This window comes from Pseudonaja textilis, chromosome 8 (assembly GCF_049901715.1).
Source record: "Pseudonaja textilis isolate UNSWEBS1 chromosome 8, rPseTex1.2, whole genome shotgun sequence".
NCBI classification, from domain to species: domain Eukaryota; kingdom Metazoa; phylum Chordata; class Lepidosauria; order Squamata; family Elapidae; genus Pseudonaja; species Pseudonaja textilis.
Genome location: NC_141997.1, coordinates 18,719,042 through 18,746,630, shown reverse-complemented (window position 1 = coordinate 18,746,630; position 27,589 = coordinate 18,719,042). Strand labels below are relative to the sequence as shown.

General features: G+C 35.4%; 1 protein-coding gene across 4 annotated transcripts in view; it reads right to left on the bottom strand.

Moving 5' to 3' along the window:
• GABRB3 (gamma-aminobutyric acid type A receptor subunit beta3) overlaps positions 1–27,589 on the bottom strand; it is a 242,476-nt gene that overhangs the window by 31,865 nt on the left and 183,022 nt on the right. For all 4 annotated transcript variants that reach the window (XM_087938444.1, XM_087938442.1, XM_087938443.1 and 1 more), the window contains 2 exons: positions 11,806–12,026; positions 407–489 (listed from right to left, as the gene is read on the bottom strand). In XM_087938444.1, coding sequence (XP_087794570.1) covers positions 407–489; positions 11,806–12,026 — 304 coding nt within the window. The remainder of the gene's footprint in view (positions 1–406; positions 490–11,805; positions 12,027–27,589) is intronic.

Sequence of the window (27,589 nt, the reverse complement as noted above, 5' to 3'; positions counted from 1 at the left end):
TCAGAATGTTTGTTAACTATAATCATTGCGGAAGTCATTACGTATTTCAGAGTCCAGATCCAGACATTGCTTCAATCACCCCCTCTTTTGATATTTGATATTTATTTTTTTATTGAGCACCAGTGGGTCAATGTAATTTCATATGAATACTTTAAATTTCTTTTAAAAAAATAAGAATAATTACGAAACAGTGCTGCTGACAACTGAAAGATTGCAACTTGCAGAGATTAAAAAAACAGAAGTTGATGATATGAAATGCATCCAAAGTGAGCATGAATGATTTTGAAATATTAAGAACTCTATGCATATAATGGGCACGAGAAATTAAATCAATATTAGTAATAAAACTAAAACAATTATTTTGCACAACATATTTCATATACCTGAAATTAATAGAAATACGTACAGCTTTCTATTTCCAATGTACAATTTTGTTCATCTAATGGGTATCTTCTCAAGTCCATCATACAAGCTGCAGTAGTTGTGATTCTAAAACAAAACACGACAAAGTGAATTATTACAGAAACAAGGAATAGGATATAAAACATTTAAATAAATATTTAGAAATAAAAATAAGAGGCAATAATAGTAAGAGCTACTAATTTACTAGTGCTTATTGCTTTTCCTTCTGCATAAGTACAAAAGAAATATGTATACAATGCATTTTATTTTATCTATATTTTCCTTTGCTTTATCTAAAAGTTAATATTTTAGAAAGCTAAAAGTACTAATAAACTATTTTAGCTAGTATTTTAAATAGTAGCTATTTATTTATACCATATATATTGTTTTTTTCAAATAGGTTAATAAAGTGGTTTCATTAAAAAAATTATACCGAAAAATTCTAAAAACACCAAGATTAAATTTTCAAGCTAAACAACATAATTAAGCAATTTTAAATAAATATGGGATCATCAAAGACAAAACAAATGAAGGATAGTTTTTCTACATCTGAAAAAAATAAATTATAAATGAGGCTGAGTATGCATACCATCTATCAGTGATTCATTGATCTATAGAGAAAATTAAATGTTGCTTGAGACTATCGGTTATCACATTGTTCTAAGTTGGGATGTTTATTTCTGTTTGTGTCTCCTGAAAACAGGAGAAACGGGAATGCTTAAGCTATGTGGAAACTAGGACAGTATATTAATTTGATTTCAAAATCAATAAGAAGTGAACATAGTATTTGTCTGAACTTGTCAATGGTCCCAAGTAGGTCAGTTAGAAAAGAAAGACTCTTGGATCCATTGTTAAAGAAAGTACACTTTACTAAAGCCAAAGTGGTTACGAGGCAAAGCCGGATTTGTGGTTTTCATCCACAAAACATGTGTTTAACTTTTCCTTTCTTCCCTGTTTCCTCTTTGCTTATCTTGAGCTGTCCAATTGTATTTAAACAAAATGTTTTGGTACCAGTCCCTGGCTTGGCAGGCTGGGTCGTGCTGCATTCTAACGAGGTGACCTTGGAATGGCCAATGGTTCTCACAGGATGGCACAAGTAATTTCTATTCCTTTCCCCCTACCTCTCTCTCTTGTTGCTTATGGCAGACTGACAGCAAGTGAAGCATGACTGGAGAAGCAGCAGTCCTTAGAGAACCTCACTGAAAAGTATTTTTACTCAAATTGTATGGGCAATTATAGAACCTGGGGAAAAACTTAGGTGCCTTAAAGAACTGGATTTGAATCTGAAATGATGCATAACCTGAAGCAGTGTTTCAAAATCTTGGTAACTTTAAGAAGTCTGGACTTTAACTCTCAGAATTCTTGGAACAGAAGTCCAAATCTGCAATACATCTTAAAAACAAGGTTGAAAACCCTGGCCTGAAATGAACATGTCTATACTGCTGTTAAAAACGGTATAAGGATCAAAATATTATAGGGTAAATACAAATGATAAAATATGATTAGTATTACAGAGGTTAAGTAGTAACAGCAATAGGAATAGTATTTAGACTTATATACCACTCCATAATGCTTTACAGCACTGAACAGTTTACAAATGGCAGCACATTGCCCCTGACAATCTGGGTCCTCATTTTACCAGTCTTGGGAGGATGGAAGCATGAGTCAACCTCGAGCCAATCAGTAGCCACAGTTATATTTGTCTTATATGATTTTATATCTCTATTCTTATGTCAGCTGAGAAGGCCACATCATATAGATTTTTATTTTTTTAAAAGTACCTTTGCTTGCTGCTGTTGCTATAATGATTTTTGTTTGTTAAGTTTATCTGGGTAAAAGAAAAAAGCTGCTAAACTATTACATAATTCACATAGGTGAATCTTGGGTTCAGATCCAAATCTGGCTCATTTGGAAGAAACAGACAATGTCTAAATTGGAATCGACTTCTTACAATCAGCACCCATCTGAATCTTCCCCATTTTGACATATAAGGACTCTAAGGTAGGAAAAAGAGTAAGTAGATGTGGTACTGTAATTTGGCAACTTGCAGTTTTATTTTTCAGCCATAGTGCATACCTTTATACCGGTGGTTGGATTCAAATTTTTTTACTACCAGTCCTGTGGGCGTGGCTTGGTGCGCAAGACAGTGGAAGGATCCTGTAAAATCCCCATTCCCTCCCCACCCCACTAACCTGCTTTCCAGCTCCGTTCTCCTGTGCAGGCAAAAAAAGAAGCTCCAGCCGATCAGCTGGGACTCGGGAGGCAGAGAATAGGTGGGGGCAGGGCCAGTCAGAAGTGGTATTTGCCAGTTCTCCAAAGTTCTCAAAATTTCCGCTACCGGTTCTCCAGAACTGGTCAGAACCTGCTGAATACCACCCCTGCTTTATACCACAACTTTCTAAGCTCAGTACTTTGAAAAAGGATTATTAAAATGATATATTGCAGAACATTGCTACCATTCAATAATCTTCATTATATATGAAATCTGGTAGACCTAAGATTCAATATATTCTGGAAACGTCTGCCAAAGTTTTTCTATGTCTTTCTAATCCCCATTTGTTCTTTCTGTTAGATAATGGAACAGAGACACATAAGAAAAATAAAAATAAATATTTTAAAATTTAACATTCCCTTCCTAAATTGTGAACCTTACCTTTCAAAAATTGGCACCTTTCTTGAATTAGAAAATTACTTAATTTTCATAGCAAAAATAATAAAAAGAAACCCTACAGAGTAAAAAGAACCCCCAAATATATTATATATTTTCCCAAATGAACATCTTTTTCTACCAAAACCATTACATCAGTTCTTCTAAACATTTTCAAATTTAATGTGCAAATTGAAAAAGGTCTTTAACTTTCCAGTAAAAGTCTTTAACCTACCTGTATGAAACTTTGCAGGACTGATATTCTTATAAAAGACAACCATATGTTTCTTTTTATTTTAGGTAAAAAGATTCCATTCAATTTCAAATATAACTATGTCTATACATTTCATTCAGTTTTAAATATAAGGCTGTTGCTGACAGTTTTAAACACATAGGTTACATAAAATAAAACCCTGCATTTGATACTCAGAATTTGTCAGGTTTTATATTAAGAAGAGTCTCCTTTCCTGCCAATATAATCTAATTCTGTTAAGAAAAGTAAAATGTGAGGCCTTTTGTAGATATCTAATGAAAATCAATGAAATGCAAAGAACTGAAATTTTAAAATGGAAGTATGTTTGCAAATCAAGGTGAAGATTTGAGTCAAAATTAAATCAGTAGGACAATTACATTCATATGAGGGTAACTGAACCAAATGGTCAAATTCAATGTAATATTATTAGTCCAATGAATAGTAATCACTATACTAGTATAGTATGGTATAATTAATATAATGTAATATAAACCACAATAGTCAATTGAAGCTATGGAATACTCTTTTATGCCTAGAGTCATAATGTAAATTAGGTACACTTTAACCTTCTTTACTTATTATCCATATTAAGGCCCAAGTGTGTCCCATTTTCACTGATGTTGGTGTGATTTTTTTTCCACCACAAATAATAAACATGCTACTCTAATTTGGATTGTAATTACAAAAATGTAGAGTAGGGAGAACAATTCCCCTCCTCTTTCCTGCTATTCACTATCATTTGAATAGTTTTGTGCATCATGAACCTGAGAATGTAGCATGAAATATAAATGTTGTTGAGCTGATTTCAAAAATTGTCATCTCAATAGCAAATTCTATGTACATGAATGGTCTTCTTACGATTATACTTTCACAAAAATGAAAAGTGAAAGTGAAAATGTCTGGGCAATGAATTAGGATAACTGTATCGAACAGCAAATGTTCATTAGTGCTATTAAGGATATATAAAATTAACTTTAGTGGTGATTATCAGCAGATTTTAGACCTGTGCATGGGATCAGTCTCTGAAAAGTCCCTGGAGAACATAGATATGAAAGATTTCAAACCAGGTACATCCTTTTGTAAGTGTTGCAGAGAGGTGCAATGTTTGCACGCCTGCCTACTTTGAAGGAGTCTTTGGAGAACTGAAGTGTTACAACACCTTTATTGAATTATCAACTGTAAACAAAATTGAACAAGCTACTTGTAAATTCTCTATGCACCAAAGAGCAAGGTATTAATGTCAGAAACACTATAAAAGAACTTTGCATTAATTATTCCTTATGGAGAAAAGAATATATGAAACGGTGACCATTTTATTTAGGGTTGCTGGTGCAAGGAAGCTACAGATGTACTTTATTGTCCTGGCGTTACACACAATAGAGGCATTTAAAAGCTATGACCATTACATTAGTACTACTTACTCCTGGACTACAACCTTTTGGCCTGAAATGGTTGTCTGCACAAGTTCTGACAGTGTCATGCTGAGAGGATTGAGTACTAGCATCAATGAGCTGTTTGGAAGTTTCCTTTAATAAGCTGTGATTTTGACATTATATTTTAAATTTTAAGCAGGCAGTTTTAAAAAAGATGAAACTTTTAGGAAATATATGGAAAAGACAATTACTCAGTTATATAAAGTGGCAAAGAGGAAATATCGATAATTAACAGCAATATACCTCATTTACTAGTTCTTCTTTTAATCAAAGTTATTTACACAGCAGCGGATCAGCTCAGCTCTTTCTCTCTTTTAACTGAAAATACTAAAGACTTAACTTTTGAGTTGAAAATCATGTGTTTAACAACATATTTATAGTTCTTCAGGGAAGATAATTTTCTTCAGGTACGGTACCTTTCCTTCTATTAACTGGAGATAAATTGAAGGCAAATTGATTCTGGTTGATTTAGTAGTAACAGTTATTTATTTTATTTATTTATTAAATTTATATGTCATTCATCTCATTGTCAAGCAACTCTGGTAGATTATAAATTCATTTACTCTAATTTTAGAATAATATGGACGGGTATATTTTGATTTATATGACATTTAGTAAAGGTAAAGGTTCTCCTCGCACATACGTGCTAGTCATTTCTGGCTCTAGGGCAGGGGTCCCCAACCATCGGTCCCCAGACCGGTACTGGTCCGTGGAACAATTTCTACTGGGCCGCCAGTTTGCTGGGTGCTGCCATCTTGTTTTGATGAAAAAGTGCTTCCAGTGAGCTTTTCTGGGTAGAAAGCGGCATTTGGGTGCTGAAAGAATCCTCGCGCCTTAGTTTCATCGGGGGGGGGGCGGCTTCGAATGAAACTAAGGCGCGAGGATTCTTTCAGCACCCAAGGCAAGGCGAGCCGAGCGACCGTCCCGAAGCCATCGTGAAGCCCATCAACACAGGTACAAAGGAGAAGTTGAAGGTGGCGGGGAGAAGCGGGGGACAGCTGGCTGGCTGGTCGCTCGGCTTGCCTTGCCATGCATGCTGATGCCGGTACCGGGCCGCAGATGATTTTGTGATGCTGGTACCGGGCCGCGGCACAAAAAAGGTTGGGGGCCACTGCTCTAGGGGACGGTGATTATCTCCATTACAAAGCCGAAGAGCCAGCAGTGTCTGAAGATGTCTCCTTGGTCATGTGGCCAGCATGAATAAATGCCAAAGGTGCACAGAATGCTGTTACCTTCCCACCAAAGTGGTCCCTATTTTTCTACTTGCATTTTTACATGCTTTCGAACTACTAGGTTGGCAGAAGCTGGGACAAGTAACTTATAATAAATGTTCCTAAACCTGCACATGCAAAAAAATAAACCTAAAGTATATTTGGGACTTTGAATAAGTCAACCTTTTTCAACAAAAAAATTGTTTTGCCTCTGGAGGAATCCTTGAAATAATAATTATATCTACAATTTATGGTACTTTAGTGTGTCATTAAACTGTGTCATGACATGTAAAAATTTAATAGCCAGCTGATTTTTATTTAAATCAGTACATCTTGCTGATTACCTAATGACCTTTCATGAAACCTAGAGGTCTAGGCTGAAAAAGTTGAGATTGGCTGCTTTAAAGCTACATAATTACTTATCTAGCAATTGTGTTTATAGGATGAGAAATGTATTAATCTGTAGGTGGATCATAATATTCCCATCGATTTTATTGACAATTTTAATAACTAATTTCAGGGTAAACAGTTTTATTGAATGAGTATACAGAGACTGATGAATATCAACAAAGCATAAGTAAGTGGAAGATGAATTGGATTGACACAAGGAAGGGTTAAATATTTCTGAAGAATTTACATTACAGAATATGGATGAATGGATAAATTTATAAAAACTGGAATAGCTTCACAGCTGGTCTATGACTTCAGGATATTTTTAGTAAACATCTGTCAATGCATGAATAATTCTCTAGGCAAGGTGCTCAGGCATGTTTAGCATAAAGAGAATGCCTGTTTACAGTATAACAGCAACAACTGTAACTTAGAAGAGACATTAAATAATCAAATAATAATCATGCCCCAAATCACAGCACATTAAACCAATGGGCAAAGTAATTTTAAAAATGCATCATTCTGGTTTATAAAAAATATATTATAATAATCTCTTATTATTCAATAGGAAAAAACAACATAATACTCAATTTTTTAAGATATCATTAAATCCATGCCAAAGATAAACATAATGTTTCATTTTCTAATTACTTTAGAATAAACATTCTTTTCAAAAATAGAAAAATTGCTTATTTCCATAATCCAATCTTTAGTACGTGGAATAATGTCAGTTTTTCAATTTCTCCAAATAATTTTAGGCAACCCTTTGGTATAATAATGATTCTTCAAAGATACTCAGGTTTTAGATTCTAAAATACAATTCAATAAAATATTAACTCATTACCCAGACTGCTTCTTGAGGGAAAGAGGTGGTCTAGAAATATGAATATTAAATAAATAAATAAATAATATCTTTATTACTGTGGGATTCCCATATAAATATTATATGGAATATCACACACACACAGACACACACACACACACACACAGAGAGAGAGAATAATATTCAAAAAAATGCAAGTGATTCACAAGACCACATCGTATAAGTTAATGTATCTGTAATATTTTTATATCTCCAACAAAGGAAATTGTATGTTTTTTTGTGGACTTCTATAAACTTGAAATACAGTTTTAATCAACTGTAATCTCAAATCTATTGAAACCAGTTTAACATTTTAAAATTTGCAACTCTTGATGTGACATTATCAGATATTTCAATTCTTTAGTCCTGAAATCCCAGAGGTGTGAACTTTCAAAAGTAAATAAATGTTGTAGACTACGTTTAGTCATGGACTCCATCAAATTAAAAAGTGTCTTGGGTATCCTAAAAATGGCCAAGATGACTATTCTACTTTTTATTTTACTAATCTACTGGCCAGCCATCAAATCTCTGTAATTGCCAGTTATGAGCGGAGAGTGGAGGTAATTTAATTGATCACCTCCAAAAAAATATGCTAAAATAAAGTAAGATAAGATAAACAAAATAAGCTAAGAAAGTCTGACTTGTACTTTGCAGAACCAATTTCAATGACAAAAAGAATAACAAATTACACTTTTATTGAGGAAGAAGAATGTGAATTTGAGGGGGAACAAAAGCATCTTAGTTGTTAAACCAGCATGGGCATAAAAGACAATAAAATACCTGAAACTTCAGGTGTAATATGTCATAGAGTTCCATTACGTTAAAAGTGGTTTGGATAGAAAGAAAACAATAATATATTGGGAAACATATTTTAAACAGAATAGAATTCTTCCCTTGCCGAGTGCTGAGTAAGAAAGATATGTTTTTAATTTTATTTTACATACATCATAGCAACAATTATCCCCAAGTGAATTATAGTTAAATAATAGCTTTAACTTATTAACTATAATAATGTGATTGTTACACTTTTCTATAAATACATTCCTGTATTTACGTGTTTAGAATGAATTATTGGTAAATAAAATAACACAAAACCATTCTGGAATGCTGTTGTTTTTTTGGTGTAGTATGTCTGACTTCCAATAATACATGTACATGAATAGAATTCGCAAATATAGTGGGGAAATCACAAGCCACAATTTCTAAATTTTATAATAAATGTAGTTAATTTCATATGGTACAGAGGGCTAATGAAAAACAGGGTGTTAGTATGGTATGGCTTGAAAAATATATATTTAAAAATCCTACTTAAAATTGAAATTATATCTCCAAATCAGTGGTGCCAAACCGGTAATAAAAACTGCTACCAGTTTGCCTAAACTGGTATTTCCGACTATCAGCTGGGTGACCATCAGCTGTGCTGCATGATTTAGATTAGCTAGAAAGCAGGAAATCATTGGATTTCTTCCTTTCTAGCTAATTTAAATCATATGGCACAGCTGATCACCCCGCTTGCTTCAAAATGTTTATTTTTTCAGTGCTTCCCTGAGGCCTACTAGGCGAAAACTGGGGCTGCAGAAGAAAGAAAGAAAGAAAGAGAAAGAAAGAAAGAGGGAGGGATGCGAGAAAGAAAGGGGGGGAGAAAGAAAAAGAAAAAGAAAAAAAGAAAAAGAAAAAAAGAGAGGGACGGAGGGAGGGGAGAGGGAAAAAGGAGAGAAAGGAAGGACCATAAACCATGGCACTAGATGCAGCTTCAGAGGATGCTTTGAAGCAGCACAGAAATCCAGGGCTGGAAGGTACCTGGAGGTCATCTGGTCCAATCCCCTTCTCTAGAAAGTGAGTTTCTGTCTTTTCCCCTCAGCCACATGACCACATAGCCATGCCCACCAAGCCACACCCACAGAACTGGTAGTAAAAAAATTTGAATCCCACCACTGCTCCAAATCACTTGTTTAGAAATGGCCTATGATTTTTCAGCCAACTGAATGTTTGCCCATAGAAATTTATGCAAGCTTTGTGAAAATCCAAAGCTACTTTGTGAATTTAAGTCAATTAATAGAAGTATTGTCCAAGATAGATAGGAAGACAATATGCTTGACTGATTTCTACAGGTCCAATTCATACATCACTCTGTATAATTTGTTGGCCTAAAAATTATATAATGGAATTAATACAAGAAAAAAAATGGTCTTGTCAGGGGTCATTTTTCTGTCAGATAACAACTCTAATTCAATAGCAGGCTAACATAATATCCTCACCCTATGCCTAAATTCTAGAAAGAATTTCTAGTTAACATGCTTTTGTATCCATATATCTTAAACCAATGTTAACATTTATTCTAAATTGTTTATACAATGTCTTTCAAGTTGAGCACCACTTAAGTCCATTATTATTTTCAGGAAGAGGTGGGTGGCTGCCATATGATGAAATCCATGACATAATGTCATGATAGGAACCTGATGTACTTATGTGCAACATTGCAATGCAAGTAAAGACTGGAACCAGAACTGTGGCATCATGATACATTTTTCATCACTGTCTTAACCAGAACTGGAAATGGATATGTCTAACTCACCAAAGCAAATACAGTTAAGTGGAAAAAAAAATCAGGGAAAAACAAAACAAAATGGAAAACTAATAACATGGTACATATTTTCAAGATAAAAACTCCCACATTCAACTATGCAGCAGAGATTGGGAAAATATGCTGCCTGAACCTCTGCAGAGGTAAAACTGTATACAAAATATTAAATTGCTTGATTCAGCATTAGAAAGTAGTTTATAAAGTTTTCCTTAGTGAAATGTTGCAAAATATTTGCCAAGGGTTGCAACGGCAAGGACAGTGGGCTGCATGAACTACAAATAAATAGAGAGACTTCCTCATTCTTAAACCCAGTTTCCCCCATTCTCAGTACAGAGTAAGGGGAAAGTCTGGAACCCTTTTGATTAATTAAGCTACCTTACAATGTATAGCAAAGTAGTAATGTTCCAGTAGTAATCAATATAAGTCTAATATTCAAAAGTTCTCCTGCTGAGATGACGAATCCCAACAGATAGAAATTACATTATTCCCATAGAACAGAATGAACTCCTATATTTACATTATTATCAAGTCACAATGCTGGTGTAAAATAAGCTGGAATAATGTAGTGCCTACAGGAAGAAAGGCATATAGGAATCATTTTACTTGTTCATATTGTTCCTACTAAATAGGGTGGCACAGTGATGTTCCTGCCTTCCCAATGCATTTTCCATGAAATTGGTTGTAGAGGCGAAGACTTTGGCACTCATTTGCTCTGCTCGTGAAACTCTAGGTTTGTTCATATGAATTCCACATGCAGCCTACTTTTCCAAGAACAAATGTAGACCTCGTTGAATGTATAAGCAGAGAAAGGTTTTGAAAACGAAAATATTAAAACAAAATTTTCCTAGATAAACTTTGTTCTTGAAGAATTTAACATTTAAACTTAGTCACTTGAAGAATTACTCTCCAAATTTCATGAAATAAATTGAGGCTAATTCTCTGAAATGTGCTACTACTTAATTCCAAAATTATCAATGTTTATGAGGGAAGCAACCATTAAGCTGAAACTGAAGTTGTTTTTATACTGATCCTTCATATTAATAATGGGCAATTCCAAACCAACAGAAGCTTTTATTTCAATTAAGGAAAGAATGAATGAAATTTATATCAAAAGGAGCTGCCCTTCGGGAAAAGCCTTAAAAGCCTGATTCTGTGGGTTAGCTTTGCAGCCTGATGGGGGATTCTATGTTCGAGGTGGTTGATGGACTAACAGAAAAGATGCCACCACTGTAGCAATCTTGTTTTCCATTGATCTCTGTATGTAATGTTTAATATTTTATAATAAATATTAAACCATATTAATTATGGTTTTAATTCTAAGCCAACCAGAGTTGCTTTACAGAGTGAGATAGCTTACGTATACTGTATATTTAATAAATAATAATAAAACAAAACTCTTTACTGAGAAGAGTCACAATATTTTAGACTTGAAACATCCAGACAATTACCATAGTTACATAAAATTCTATCTCCTAGCTGCCATCTATTTGGTTGTCCACATTTAGAGCATAGATATGGAAGCTCTAATTAATGCAGGCCTTGCTATGTAAACTAGAAGAGAAAACTCTTTTTTCTGTCAATACAGGCCATTTTCCAGGACCTGTATTACCAACAAACAGGATCAGAGTTAAAAATAGACAAAATTGCCTGCTGCCTCTCATAAATACCAAGTCTCTTTTTCACACATGCACATAGAAACCATATAGGGGCACAGTTTTTCTACTATGCTTAGAAAAAGAAAATGACTCTTTTTTTGCATAGTTTCTATGTCTAATCAAATTTTCAGCTCTTGTGTAACTTTTATTCTGAACAATACATTCATTGGCAATTGAAAAATTAAACATTGACAATGCTACTTAGTTTCTAGAGACATCTTTTTAAAAAGCAATGAAATGCATAATATGTTATGCATATTATGTTCTAATCTAATATTTAATGTAACAACCTTGTACCCACACCAACACCCAGAGATGATCAATATATCATACAACAGTGAATAATTCTTGATTACATAGCTACAAACCTGAGGCCGTATAATACTGTGCCATCTGGATGCAGGCGAATCATTCGATTCTTAACAGTAACACCGTGCACAAATGATTTCTTGTCATTCAGAAAATAAGTATCAGGCACCCATAGTTGATCTGCTACTCTGTTATCGAGTGTAAGGTTGAGAGGAATCCCAGCATAAACTAGTCTTTTATCTCGCCAGTATTGTTGAAAATACATCGTTAATGTGTAATCCTGGTGAAGAGAAGAAGAAAAACTGAAGTTAAGTCTTGGTTATGTATTGAACTTCTAGAATCAACTTTAATATAATCTTAGATGTAGTTAGTTAGGTTGTTTCAAATAAAAAATTAATATGTATTTATTTTTATATGTATAGCATTTTTCTTCCTAAAGGCCTCTTTGCCTAATATTATATAAGCTTCAGTGAAACATCTCTGGATTGAAATAACCCACTAGCAACAGCTGAACTAATGTTGATGCAGCATTTTGGTTTTGGTTTTTAGATTTTTATAACTAAAAGAAGAAACAACTTCACAAAAATATGCCCAATACTTTAGAAGAAAAGCTATCTTTCATGGGAAGTAAATGTCATTACCGTTCAGAGCTACAGCAGTTATATTTTACTTTCCCAGTGCTCATGAAGAGTTTCTATTAGGTGCATCATCAAAAGGACAATATGCCCCCTGGTGTTTTCCACAATTTTCTGATGTGGAAGTTAGGAATAAATGCACTCTTTACTAGTGATGTCTTAATTAAAGCTTGGTTTTAAAAGTAATAAAACTGGAAAGTATTTTTATTGACTTGTAATAAGTGACTTTAAAAAACTAAATTACTAAAACCCACAGGTATAAATGCATAATACTAGATAAGAAATTATAGTACAATATTTGTAATTTGATTAAACCAAAAGCTGTTGTTGTTGTAAAAGAAGATATATATTGAGTTATATATCAAATTTCCTATTTAGAGAAGTCTGGTCCAGAAATTTAAAAAAAAAAACCCTTTCCCACTCAACAACTGAAAACAGAATTCTAATGCTGTACTACAGAATTGGAACTAGTAGATAAACAGGTTTTTTTTTTTTTACATATGCCATTCTATAAACCAAATTGGAAAATAAAGAATGCACACATTCTTATCTATATAAGGTCTGCCTTATTGTAACCATCATAAATTCTGCCCAAATTATTGACTTGGTTTGTTTGAATCAGAATGTATGCTTGGCTATCTTTGAAAAACTTTGCATGTTCTTGTAAATTATCTGCCACCACATAAGAAAAGCTGCTATTCTAAAGCCTATATTTCTTTTTGGTGTATACATAAATATATTATTGAAAATGTATTTGGTGAGTATAAGCAGAAAGTAATAGATTCTTATATCAAGCAAGTAGTCATTTCAAATAACTACAGCAAACCTCCTTCCCAGGCAGAAGGAAATAAACAACTAGCAGATGACCTGAATGTGTTTTACTGCAGGTTTGAAAGGAAACTACAGCCACCTACAACCCCCATCTCAAACACATCAACAACAGCCAAGCCTCCTACAACTGGCCCCAACCCATTGGATTCACAACCTCTGGTGATCACAGAAAAAGAAGTGCAAGATCTATTTCACAGACAAAAGCTAGGAAAAGCACCAGGGCCACACAAGATAACTCCTTCTTGCTTAAAAATCTGTGCTGATCAATTGGCCCCCATCTTCACCCGAATCTCCAATTGATCACTAGAGATGTGCTATGTTCCTTCCTGCTTCAAACGCTCTACTATCATCCCAGTGCCAAAGAAGCCCTCCATCAAGGAACTGAATGACTACAGACCAGTTGCTCTAACATCTGTAGTTATGAAAATCTTTGAAAGGCTTGTGCTGTCCCACCATCATGGATCTGCTGTTAGATCCCATGCAGTTTGCATACCAAGCAAATAGATCGACAGATGGTGCTCTTAATATGGCTCTGCGTTACATCCTACAACACCTTGAATATCCAAATACCTATGCAAGGGTCCTCTTTGTAGACTTCAATTCAGCATTCAATACCATCATTCCAGACATTCTTCTAAGTAAATTAAACCAACTAGAGGTACCTGAACACGCTTGTAAGTGGATCAAAAGCTTCCTAACAGTCAGGGAGCAGCAGGTGAAGCTAGGCAGAATCACATCTGATACCTGTACAATTAGCACACACCCCCCCCAAGGCTGTGTGCTTTCTCCACTTCTCTCTCTATACCAATGACTGCATCTCAAATGATCTATCTGTTAAAATACTGAAGTTTGCAGATGACACAACAGTGATTGGTCTCATTTGAGACAACAGCGAATCCGCATACAGACAGGAGGTTGTACAACTTGCCTTGTGGTGTAACTGGAACAATCTGGAACTGAACACACTCAAAACCGTAGAAATGGTGGTAGACTTTAGAAGAAACCTTCCCATACTACCACCTCTTATAATACTAGACAACACAGTATCAACAGTAGAGACCTTCAAATTTCTAGGTTCTACTATATCACATGACCTAAAATGGACACAACATCAAAAACGTCATCAAAAAAGCACAACAAAGATGTTCTTTCTGCACCAACTCAGAAAGCTCAAACTGCCCAAGGAGCTGCTGATACAGTTCTACAGAGGAATTATTGAGTCTGCACCTCTATAACTATCTGATTTGGTTCTGCAATCCAACAGGACAGACACAGACATCAGAGGATAATTAGGACAGCACAAAAAACAATTACTACCAATCTGTCTTCAGTTGAGGACCAGTATACTGCAAGAGTCAAAAAGAGGGGAAAATATTTACAGACCCCTCACATCCTGGACATAAACTGTTTCAACTCCTTCGCTCAGAACGACGCTACAGAGCACTGCCCACGAGAACAACTAGACACAAGGACAGTTTTTTCCCGAAAGCCATCACTGTGCTAAACAAATAATTCCCTCAATACTGTTCAACTATTACAAAGTCTGCACTACTATTATTGTTAATCTTTTCATCATTCCTTATCACCCATCCCCTCCCACTTGTGACTGTATGACTGTAACTTTGCCGCTTGTATCCTTACAATTTATATTGACTGTTTCCTAGTATGATTTGACTGCTTATTATACCCTATGACTATTATTAAGTGTTGTACCTTATGATTCTTGATGAATGTATCTTTTCTTTTATGTATACCAAGAGTATTTACACCAAGACAAATTCCTTGTGTGTCCAACCACACTTGGCCAGTAAAGAATTCTATTCTATTCTAAAATAAAAGGAAACTAACTAACATAGCAACTAAAAGCAGAACAACTTCATTTTGACATTTGAAGACAAACTGACCATAATAACACAGAAAATTAATTTCCATTCATAGGAACAGACAGAAATGAATGATTAGATAATCATTAATTGATTAGATCCCATACTGCAGTTACTATTATCTTAAGAAACCAAGTCTTCAAATTCAAACTTAGAAATAATTTAAATGAAGAAACTGCCAATAATATTGAAAGATATAAAATGATCTCTTTCCATCAGAGGCATGTAACAATGTTGCCTCATAGGACAATATTATTAATATCTATTCATTAGTAAAGAATGTGTAGTGATTAGTAAAGCACAGTAGTAATTTTTAATGCCTTTGGCAGAGAGACACAATACAAATTCATTAAATAAGGTACAATATATCAATTATTTGTAGCATGAAGATTTGTGTCACACAAATTTTAAATTGGTATTTAACAACTGAAAGCAGAATAGCCATTATTTCCTGAAACTCATATACCAGCTAAACAGAAGTAAGCCATAGTTTATGGTCTGGATTCCCATTTTAACCTGTAAATTTCTAATAAAATAGTTAAGCTCATAGTGAACCTCTTGATTGGCTAGAAGGTTTGAACTCTCCCTAGTCTCAGAAAATAATCCAGTATCTTTGAACTCAGGAAGTAAATCATACTGAGTTGAATTATACATTTTCCCAATAAGGAAGATAGTATGAGACTAGAATGAAACAGATGAAGCAGGCGTGTAAGCAGGGTGGAATCAGGCAGTGGTGGAATTCCAATTTTTTTACTACCAGTTCTGTGGGTGTGGCTTATTTGGTAGGCGTGGCTTGTGCTCATGTGGGTGGGTAGGTGTGGCTTGGTGGTCATGTGACTGGGTGGGAGTGCTTGGTGGTCATGTGACTGGGTGGGTATGGTTTGGTGGTCATGTGACTGGGCGTGGCCAACTCAATGTCACTCACATCAAGAGGTGCCTCACCTGGCCCCTCCCCTCCCAGCCATTCCTTGTCACTCAGCCTCAGCTTATCTATAGTTCTGTAAAAATGTTGTTCACATTTTTTGACTTTATTATCTACATACTATAGATGTACTTTCATGGACCACTGAAAGAAGGAAATGGCTCACATGCTTTACTCAAGAGTGTGATAGGCAACGGGCTTTTAAGGGGCTGCCAGAAAGGAAGCCGGTGTGTGTGTATTTTCCAAAGAAGCAATGGATGGAAACTGAACAGAGAGAAGCAACCTAAAACTAAGGAGAAACTTCCAGACAATGAGAACAATTAACCAGTGGAACTGCCTGTCTCCAGAAGTTCTGGGTGCTCAATCGCTGGAAGTTTTTCAGAAAAGACTGGACAGCCATTTCTCTGACATGGTATAAAGTTCATCCCAAGGTCCCTTCTAAGTATTATTCTGATACATTTCCCAGGATTTCTACTCAGAGTTTGGCATCCTCAGTTTTCTTGCCTGAGCTGGGGGTTGGACTAGAAGACCTCCAAGGCCCCTTTCAACTCTTGTTAAACACATGTGTATTTTATGCTCTGGACTATTGAATGCATGTAAACCTGAAAAATATGTGGTAGCCCTGGGCAAAAGAAAGGCAGAAAAATCACTCTAGGTGTAGGGACAGTGTAAAATATTAACACATGATAAATAATGGAACAATTAAAAATAATAGCACAGAGTTTTATCTCTCTCTCTTCCTATTCTTTCTTTCTTTCTTTTTCTTTCTTTCTTTCTTTCTTTCTTTCTTTCTTTTTCTTTCTTTCTTTCTTTCTTTCTTTCTTTCTTTCCTTTCCTTTTCTTTCCTTTCTCTTTCTTTCTCTCTCTCTCTCACACACACACACGCACACACGCACACACACACACACACACACACACAGCACTTAACAGACAAGCATTTTAAATTTCTCCAAGGCTCGATTCATCCCCACCCCCTCTGTCAGACCGCACTCTTTCTCACTCCAACACTTTAACTCACAAGGGGAAAGTGATACTGGCAGCGTCCATGCCTTTCTTCCTTTTCCCCGGGGAGAAAGAGGATGTGGGGAATGGAAAGTTAGGAGAGCTATCACAAGTGAGCAACCAGGCAACCAGGTTGGGGGCGTGGCCAGCCAGGGGTTGCCACCGGTTCGGCGACCCATGCCAAATAACCACTACCGGTTCGCCCGAGTAGGTGCGAATCGATTGAATACCACCTCTGGAATCATGGCTACAAGACCCCTTCAGGGAGGTAGTTAAGAAGAAGCCAAATCCTTAAGGAAACCATGGAAAGAAAGCCACCTGAACCAGACAAAAGAAATTGGGCCTGAGTGTATGGAATCCTCTATCAATCCTAGCAACAGCTACCTGACCTGAAAATCAACAAGACTAGGGCCAGCCTTGTGAATTGACAAAACAAACGTGAAAGAGATCCTGAAGTTTTTTGAGTTGTTTTGGATCCAGATTTGGCAACTTCTATTCCTGTAGCTAATGCCTGGCAGCCTAATTAACAAGGATGTTGGTAACTGTGGATGAGTGTATATTTGCATGTGGGAAAGAGTAAGTGTAGATTGTAACTGGTAAAGTTTTGTTGTTACTTTAAATTCATAGGTCTCCATATATTGCAAAGAACCTATTGTGCTTCAGTGTTCGGTTGAAAGTGAATTGAGTGCATCCCTAATTACTTCTCAGTTGTTAACTAGGACTGTAAATGCATGTAAGAGAGTTGATCTATTCTAAATGATCTACCATAAATCCAGCATTATGTAAAATGGAGCATAATGATGGACACCTCATTGTTTTAAAATGAATAAGTGACTAAGAAGAATAACAATTCCTAAGTGTATTTATTCAAAAGGAAGGCAATTTCTAATAAGTATAGCATTGTAATTTCAATGACAGAAGAACTCTCTCTCTCTTTTTGGTCTGGTCATGTTAATCTGGTTACTGCAATCATTGTGAATTCTCCTTAATAATGCTTCCAAATATTTCCAGTTGTTAACTGATAACTCAGGAGCAAGACAGGGTAATTCTCAACTCCTTTTTATTTAATTCCATACAGATTGACAGCCTGTTGATAATGCTGAGCAGAAGACTTATTCCTAAGTACACAGGGACTACTGCTTTATTATGGATATATCTTTTTACCATTCTGGTCCATTAATTGAGGATATTGGACTATTTCCCCCCTCTACTTAGTAGAAACTTTTGTGCTAAGATGCAATCACAAGAAAATGAATGTATGCTTATCCTCAGGGCCGGGATTCAAAATTTTAACAACTGGTTCTGTAGGCATGGCTTAGTTAGTGGATGTGGCTTGGTGGTCATGTGACTGGGTGGGTGTGGACAACTCGATGTCACTCACATCAAGGGGTGCTTCTCCTCGCCTGGCCTCTCATGAGAGTGGGGATGCTGCAACAGTCGTAAGTGTGAAAAATGGTCATAAGTCACTTTTTTCAGTGCCACTCTAACTTTGGTCATTAAATGAACTGTTGTAAGTCAAGGATTACCTGTACAAAAATATAAAAAGCTTCTTTGCTTGCAAAAAACTGCCCTAAATACCAATCATTAGATTAAAAATACCTGCAAACCGGAGTTACCTTGAGGAATTAAAATAGTTAAAATGCAAGCCAAATCTTGCTCATAAAGTGAAACCCTTTATCAGAGAGGTCATTTAAGCTTTCCAGAAAGAGCACACCCAGGAAAAGCAATCCTTAGATTCACTTGCACCACTTAAAGATACCAGCTGGTCTCACTCACCTCACAAGATAACCTAAGGAAATTATCCAAATTTAAGGTAAGGTCACATATCCCCCAGAAAGGCAGTAAAAAAAAAATCAGTGCCAAGCTTGACTACCTCTTGGAAGTACACCCCAAAAGGACAGTGCCAGATATCACTAAAGTAGTGAAGGAAGACCCCCTCTCCAGATAGAAAAAGAAACCATGAGGCAGGAAAAAATTCAAACACAATACAAATAATTAAATCACAACAGTAGCTGTTGCTTGTTAAGCCAGTTACCAGAACAAATAGACAGGAACTAGCCAGATTTCTCAACCCAGTTTCTTTTCAGGAACAGAGATTAATCTTTTTTCTTCCAAACAAAGCTGAATAGGGAAAATTATCCCATCAAAATATTTCCTAATTTTATGTATAAACTAGAAACTAGAAACCACACTAAATTCAGTAACACAGGATTAAACATCACCAAGCACAGAATTAAACTTCATTAAACTTCACCAAAAACCAGTTTTAGACCAAAACTCGGAAAGTTTCACATTTGAATGTCAATCTTTCTACCTAGCCAAGAAGCCTTGCTGACTGTCACTCATCTTGGTTCCTTGTCATTAAAAAGTTTCTTTACACAGCTCTGCTTTGTTATTCAATTATTTCTTCAAAGAGCTGCTCAATGGATGTGCTGGAAGTATTTCCAGGGGAGTATTTCCTCCCAGCAGCAGTGTAAAAAGCTTGAAACAACTCTTCCCCTTTAAGACAGTATCAAGAAAGAAAGAACAACTTCCTTAGGAGACAGTAAGTCTGGGCATACTGCCAAGAATGTAATAAAGGTGGAAAAAAACAAAAGGAGATTTCTTCTAACTACTAGTTCTCCAAACTGCTTAGAAAGTTAATAAGGGGTTCTACAGAACTGGTCAGAACTAGTAAATCCCACCCCTGCTTATCCTGCAGTAGTTTTTATTTCCAGATAAATATACTGCAGACTTCTAGTCCTGTTCAGCTGACATGCTAACCAGAGGAGGCTGTTCACTGTAGACTCTTATGCTGTAGATATGGACAGAGAAAAAAAAAAGAATCTGTTTGTCCATTCCCATTATATGACTGGTAACATTTTTCCCACTCTAGCCATGAAGGCCTGATTACCGTGTTTCTCGTAAAATAAGGCCGGGTCTTATATTTTTTTGAGCCCCTCAAAAATGGCTAGGCCATCTTTTCAGGGGTGACTTAATTCCCCCTCTTGCATCCTCATCTAGAGCGCCCCGTGGGCAGCCTCGCCACCAGCCGCTCCTAACGGGTGATCATGGCGAAGTGCAGAGAGCTCCCTACTCCCACCAAACACCTTTGCTGCAGACCCAAGACCTTTGGCACCCGCTGCTGTTGCTTTCCCTTCTGCCCATTCCACCACCACATTTGGAGCTGCTGCTTCTGTGTTTGGAGTGCCGCTGCCATTTGGAGTGCCGCCATGATTTGGAGCACTGCCGTCATGTTTGGAGCTGCCACTTCCGCGTTTGGAGCTGCCGCCGTGTTTGGAGTGGCGGCGGCGCTCCAAATGGCGGTGGTGCTCCAAACAGCGGCAGTGCTCCAAACGCGGAAGCAGCAGCTCCAAATGCAGTGGCAGCTCCAAATGCGGACATGGCAACTCCAAACAGCAGCAGTGCTCCAAACAGCGGTGAGGTTCCAAACGTGGAAGCGGCAGCTCCAAACGTGGCAGAAGCTCCAAATGCGGAAGCGTCAGCTCCAAACAGCAGCAGTGCTCCAAAAGCAGCAGCACTCCAAACGTGGAAGCGGCAGCTCTCCAAATGCAGAAGCGGCAGCTCCAAATGGTAGCGGTGCTCCAAACAGCAGTGGTGCTCCAAATGTGGAAGTGGCAGCTCCAAATGCGGCAGCAGCATGGGCAGAAGGGAAATCAACAGCGGCGAGCGCTGAAGGTCTTGGGTCTGCCACAAAGGTGCTTGGCAGGAGTAGGGAGCTCTCCGCGCTCTGCCATGATCGCCCATTAGGAGCAGCTGGTGGCGAGGAATTGCTGCCCACGGGGCTCTCCTAACAGCAAGTCCCCCTGCCCTTCCCCCCATTTTGCATGTTTTAAAATAGGCCTAAATTTAGGGGGAGGGGCTTAATTTCATTTTATGCCTAGAAAACATGCTGGGTCTTCCTATTGGGGGAGGTCGTATTGTTGGAGAAACACGGTAGTTAACTTGATAGCTTGAAGCACTCCATAGCTTCAATTAACTGTTGCAGTTTATATTACATTATACTAATTACATCACACTATAGCGATCACTGTTCATTGGATTAATAATATTACATTAGATTTGACAGTTTGGATTAAATCCAATTTATTAATAGAAGGTTAGTGTACAAAGGTGTGTGTATATGTATGCATATGTGATGAATGATGAACTCAAATAATTGAATTTTAAAAGAAAAACACATTTTAAAAAAAGTTCATTTAACTTAAATTCCTGCCCAAAGTTTTTGAGTTTGCAATGGGTAGTCTCAGCCTTGGCATTTGCTTAAGGTCAAAACCGTGAAAAAAGTATTATCTCATTCCACATTTGAATCCCTCTATTGCCGGATTAACATCTGAAGACGTAAGATTCAGGGGTAAAGCCAATGAGTATGAATTAGCCTTTAAAAAAAAAAATAGGGCAGTGCAATGCTGGCTAGCACATTCTGCTTGATACAATCTCTTCCCATTTTTTCACTAAGGGTAAATATTGTCTTTGATTTTCAAATGGTCCTTTGATATCTCTACTAATTTTTCTATCTACAGCAGCAGCTTGTGTTTCATGTAAGCTAGTGAACACTTTGGTCAACATTACTGGATTTTTCTCATAATGTGCTAAATACTATATCCTACTCAACTTAAAATACTTTTGGTCTACAACTTCCAAAATTCTCACATAATTATATTCAAATGGTACAAAAATTGTATTAATTTTGATATATATCAAATAGGACATATCCATATGCTCAATATATCAAAACTGTCATTTTATAATTATTATAATAATTTTTGTCATGATAATGTATAATGGTTTTCTCATCTCATTGTAAACATGCTGGGAGACATAATATAAATTGGGTGAAAAATTCATTTCATAACCAGTTCAGATTACAAAAAAAAAAAAAAAAAAAAGCCATAAAAGCCAAGCAGAATTCTGCCCTCCCAATTTATATTACTGGTGCATTCTCTGATGTGCAGACTATTTAGGAAAAAAAGTACAATTGTTCCACAAGAAATAGGCTATTGAACATCTCTGATATGTGTATGCAATGCTATTCCAAGTCTTTATCTAATTCATAATTGTGAATGGGTTAATAATGTAACAATTTTGTTCAAAAATCAAATATATACACACACAAACACACACATACACATGGACGCACACATATATGCATATACCAAATGTACTAGAAGTAATGTTTAATTCTTTGGGGATTTTGCAATTACATGGGGACTGTATATAAACTATGTCATCTGAAAAATGTTAACAGCTGTTTCTAATTATTATCTTTCTAAGCCAGTGTTTCCATAATATGACCACATACATGATAAATTACACTTTCCTGAAATGAAGGTAAAATAGGCAATACAAAAACAAACAGTATGTGGCTGATTAAAATAGTATGCTTTCATGTAGAAGCTAGAAAATTAGTCACAACAAATACTACCACTTTAAATGCAAAACAAGACAGATGTTTTCTTATTCTACCACATTTATATAGAATATTCCCAGTGTAATTTATGATGGTTATAATGTTTAGAAAACTTTTCCATTCATCCCTTTATCACAAAATATTGTTGCAATATTGTTAACTAATTACTGATATGACATCACATGTTTTTTGTCAGGCAACAAATTACAGTTAGTTATGATAGATGTGAATACAGTTGGTATAAACACCCTTGAAAGGCTACAATATTGTACATGACTTTATTATATAATATGCAATAGACATTTCCATCTTTGGATATACATAAGTTAATACAGAAATTATATCTGATTTCTGCCTGTGAAAATAGTAGTTACTCATGTTAGTCAAAAGATCAAGAAGTGATGAAAAAAAATGAACATCTGAATAGATAGAACATTGTTACAGTCATAGATCAAAATACAAGGAGCAACCAAATATTCACCAAATGTACAATAGCATTTACAATTCCTATCTTTCCATGAATGAAACTTTTTCCTGATCATAGTATAATTTCAACAGCAGCAGCAGCCAAAAACATACTGAAATATTTACTCTTTGGCATTTCATTTCTAAATTTAAATTATCATTGAGAAGTATATTAAGCTTTAATTTCAATGCACTATGCATATTTTGACTTTTAGCTACAGCTTTAGGATTCAAAACAGATAACAGTACACTGATAAAATACACCAGTATAAAACTGACAAACTGAAATCATATGACTAACAAGCAATATTAAGCACAGGATGATTTTAACCATTCTACGAAGCAGCAAACCAAAGTTTAATTTATGAAAAAAAAATAAAATTGAATAATATATTTAAAAAGTTTTAGCTAGGAGATGTTAATTAAAAGTACAGAATTTTTAGGAGTGTGACTCATAATTAAAAGTGATCTAATTAATTGGCTACTTATTTAAGACTAAGAAGTCTGATTCATCAAGGTCATTGAAGTTATTCAGTATATTCCAAAATGAAATATGTTGATTATATAATGAGGGTTAAATACCAGAATTACTGAATTTAGTGTGGTTTCTAGTTTATACACAAAATTAGGAAATATTTTGAAGTCAGAATGAGGTCCTGAGAATCATTCCAGATAGAAGCATGTGAATTTTTTTTTAAATTCATATTTTATTTACAGTTTTCCTTTCACACCATACATATTTTGTGGACAGCGTATTGACTGGGTCAATTTCTTTTTTAAACAATGCTAACAATAATAATACAAATAAGTATTCTTCCAACTTCAACAATACCATTCTCTCTTTATAATTCTTTATCATTTTTCCATTTATTTATTTAAGCATAGATAGCATTTCTTTTCACCATGTAATTATCCCCTAAATCAATAATATTTAATATTTTAAAAATTACTCATTATTCCACCATAATTTCAATATCCCAAATATCTAGAACTACTAATAAGGCCAAATATTGACAAAATTTAATCAATCCTAGGATTATATCTCAAAGTCCCCAAAATTTCTAATCCTTAAAAGTTTTAAGTTCACAATATATTTTAACACACTGTTAACATTAATAATACAATTAAATTACCTAATCCTAAACTTTCACCTTCTACTTGAATTAGGTATTGGCTGTAAAATAAGCCCAACATAGTATGTTGGCAACATACTCTATGGGATTTATTTCTTCACATCATTCTCCTTCAGGATTGATATGCTTTGGAGATTAAGTAGTGAAGATTATTGACATTACAGGTAGTGTTTCTCTGTCTTGCACTCTGAGAATTGCCTTTCACATTTTTATATATTGAAAACAAGTTAATTGTAACTTTAATTTTAACATACGGGTAGTCCTCAACTTACCATCATTCGTTTAACGATGGTTGAAGTTACAACAGCACTTAATAACCATCCTCAATGTTATGATCATTGTATCAGGGATACAATCACATGATTGCAATTCAGACGCTTGGCACTGGTTCCCATTTCCAATGGCTGCAGTATTGATTTATTTATTGCAAGACACATTCACATCATATTTCAGTAAAAAACAAAACAAAACAGGGTTGTAGTGTCCTGTGGTCACATGATCACAATTTATGACTTTCTAGCTGGTTTCCGACAAGCAAAGTCAATAGAGAAGCTGGAGTCACTTAATGACTGATCCACTTAATGATTTTAATAAAAATGTCAGAAAATTAGGTCCAATCATTAAGTGATGGCTCACTTAGTGACTTAGCAACTTCCAATGCTAATTGCGGTTATGGGGAAAATAGGAGAAGAGAGGTGTATTGGATAGGTTTGCCACCTTATTTGTGAAATAATAAAGGTGGTGGGTGGATAAGTAAGTACTACTTTTATTTCCTTATTTCCACAAAATATATGGAGTTTAATTTAGATCAGCATTCTGTAACCTCACACTCTTTGTAGTATTCAAACATCTGAGATTGCAGCTTTCAGGATTTCTGGCCAGTATAACTAAGATGATAGGAACTCTGCACATATCAATACATAAGGAAAGCAACTGACCTCATGTAAAAAAAAAACAGTATTTCTGTGACTATGATTTCATTGCTAACTATTGCACAACCAGGCACAAAAACATCCAAACTTTAACTATATTCCTGTACTTCTTTTGGCAATTTATTTTTGATAATAATGCTTTATAATCATTATGAAAGGGAAAAGAAAATACATTCTTCAAATTGTAAATCAATATATGAAACATAATTACAGCACTGCAAAATATGTTGTCAAATAAATTCAGAATGCCACCAGGAGTATTTAATCATATTGTTACCAGCACAACTGTTACAAAAGCAAAAAAAAAACCATGATCCCAATAGTGGAACCCAGCAATTGTCTTATCAAGAACTAAAGGCACCGGCATCTCTCAGGGGGAGCAGTGTGGAGGCAAAGAGGTTTGGCATAAGTAATAATAAAGCATCCCTTGCAATGTTGTCCCTTGAATTCTGTTTGTCACTTACAATTACAACACAAATCTATATAGGCAGTTTGAAGATCAGCTATTGTGCTAACCGGGAAGCGAATTGATCAGTATATTTATAGATAAGTAACTGTTATGTATAAATTGTTAAGTCCTCATAGATATGATTATATAAAAGAAATGGTTCTGTATTTAACAACGAACACTTTCCATTATAAAATACAAAGTAATGCTATTTTAGTTATATTTAATAGTACTATACAACAATATTGTTTTGTGTGACTCAATAGGCGAAGAGAAAATACAGCAGCATTATAGCAGATTTAGCTACAGAAACAGCTATTAGCTGGCTCATTACCATTCCTCAGATATAGTTAAAGGTTATTTGAATTTTTATATACCATAGCAAATTTTTTCTACACCCTTTTATATAAGTAACAATATAGCCATAGCAATAGCACTTAGACTTGTATACCGCTTTACAGTGCTTTACAGCCCTCTCTAAGCAGTTTACAGAATCAGCATATTGCCCCCAACAATCTGGGTCCTCATTTTACCCAGCCTTGAACCTGATGAGATTTGAACTGCCAAATTGCAGGCAACCTGCAGTCATCAGAAGTAGCCTGCAGTAGTACTGCACTCTAACCACTGTGCCACCACAGCTCATAACTTGTTTTTATTTTTTTAAAGGTTATGTAAATATACCAACCTTTTTGGAATCAACTTTTATTCTGCTGATTATGACAGTCATGAATTTCTTTATACTTGAGCTGTGTTGACACATCCAGAAGGCAAACATGTAATTAATGTAGAATAAAGAATGGACAATCAATCATTAAAAGGCCATCAGCACTTGATATGATGAAAAAAAAGTATCAGTGCTATATCACAGGAAGCACTTCTTGTTTTATTTATGGCAATAATAATGTTAATGATTATGAATTAGGATATACTAGCCGATAACCCGGCATTGCCCGACTATTTATTTATCCCAATCCTGTATTAGACAAGAAAACCCTGTAGTCAGGACTCACACTTTGTACTGTCTGTCACGCAGCATCACAATTCTTCTATTCCTCCACAAGAGGGAGCCCCCTTGTCGAGTACTGTGAAGCCGTTACCATAGCGTGTCCACTGTGCTGTACACTAGAAGCCATTTTAAGGCACCTCCCCCAGAGGGGTGTTAGGGGTGTCTTACCCCCACAGTATTTGTTTCCAGAGGGTAAGTCATCTGTGAACCAAGTTTGACTGAAATTGCTCAAGGCATTCCAGAGTTATGCCGGAACATACACACATTTATAAAATAAAGATAGATTATGTTTTTATTTACTGTATCTTATTATATTTTACAGAGTGATGGTAGTAAATAATTTCATTTCATATTACAAATCACAGACAGATATGGTGGGCTTCTTATTATCATAGCAAAGATTATGATTTTTTTCACATAATCAAGTCACTTTGATATCAGTGACATATATCTAAACCTAACTTTTCTGATAATAGATAATACATATGGTTCAAAGTTGCTGTGTCGTATTGGTAGAGTTCTAGCATGAACTGCAACTGCAAGCATTTTATACCATACCAGGGAATATCACCAGTCCATGTGATGAGGGATAGTAGAATTTATTTGTTGACAAGGGTTATTTATATCTTTCTTTCACAGATCTTTCTTTTTTTTTTTTCATACGGAGGGGCGGTAAGTGACAACTATAAGTGAAAGTTAATTTGCATGTGAATGAAATCTTTGGTTATACACTGTATTTTGATCAGTCCACAAGCTTATGGTATATATTGAGATTATCTTGGTTTAAGCTACATATTTCTAACAATTCTTACATTTTTTATCTGACTTGCTCTGAAATTTCTACAGTTGACTTTATATACTTGTCTGTGTGTATAGATATAGCACTGTATATTTTGACTGCTACTTGGTGCTTGTGGATATGTTCTACTAGTCTTTTGCCTGCCTATACTAGACATTCACAGTCTTAGCATTTTATTTTTATGATATATGTTTTACCTTTTAATAATAGGTAGAAAAATATGGAAACATCTACTTTAATGCCTGATAAAGGAATTAACTTTTGTCCGAGAGTGTTTATTTTTATAATCTGGTAAAATATTTTGTATGAGGATATTATATCATGATGGAGAAGCATGGGATGATTCACACATTACACCAAGCCATATTTCTAGATTG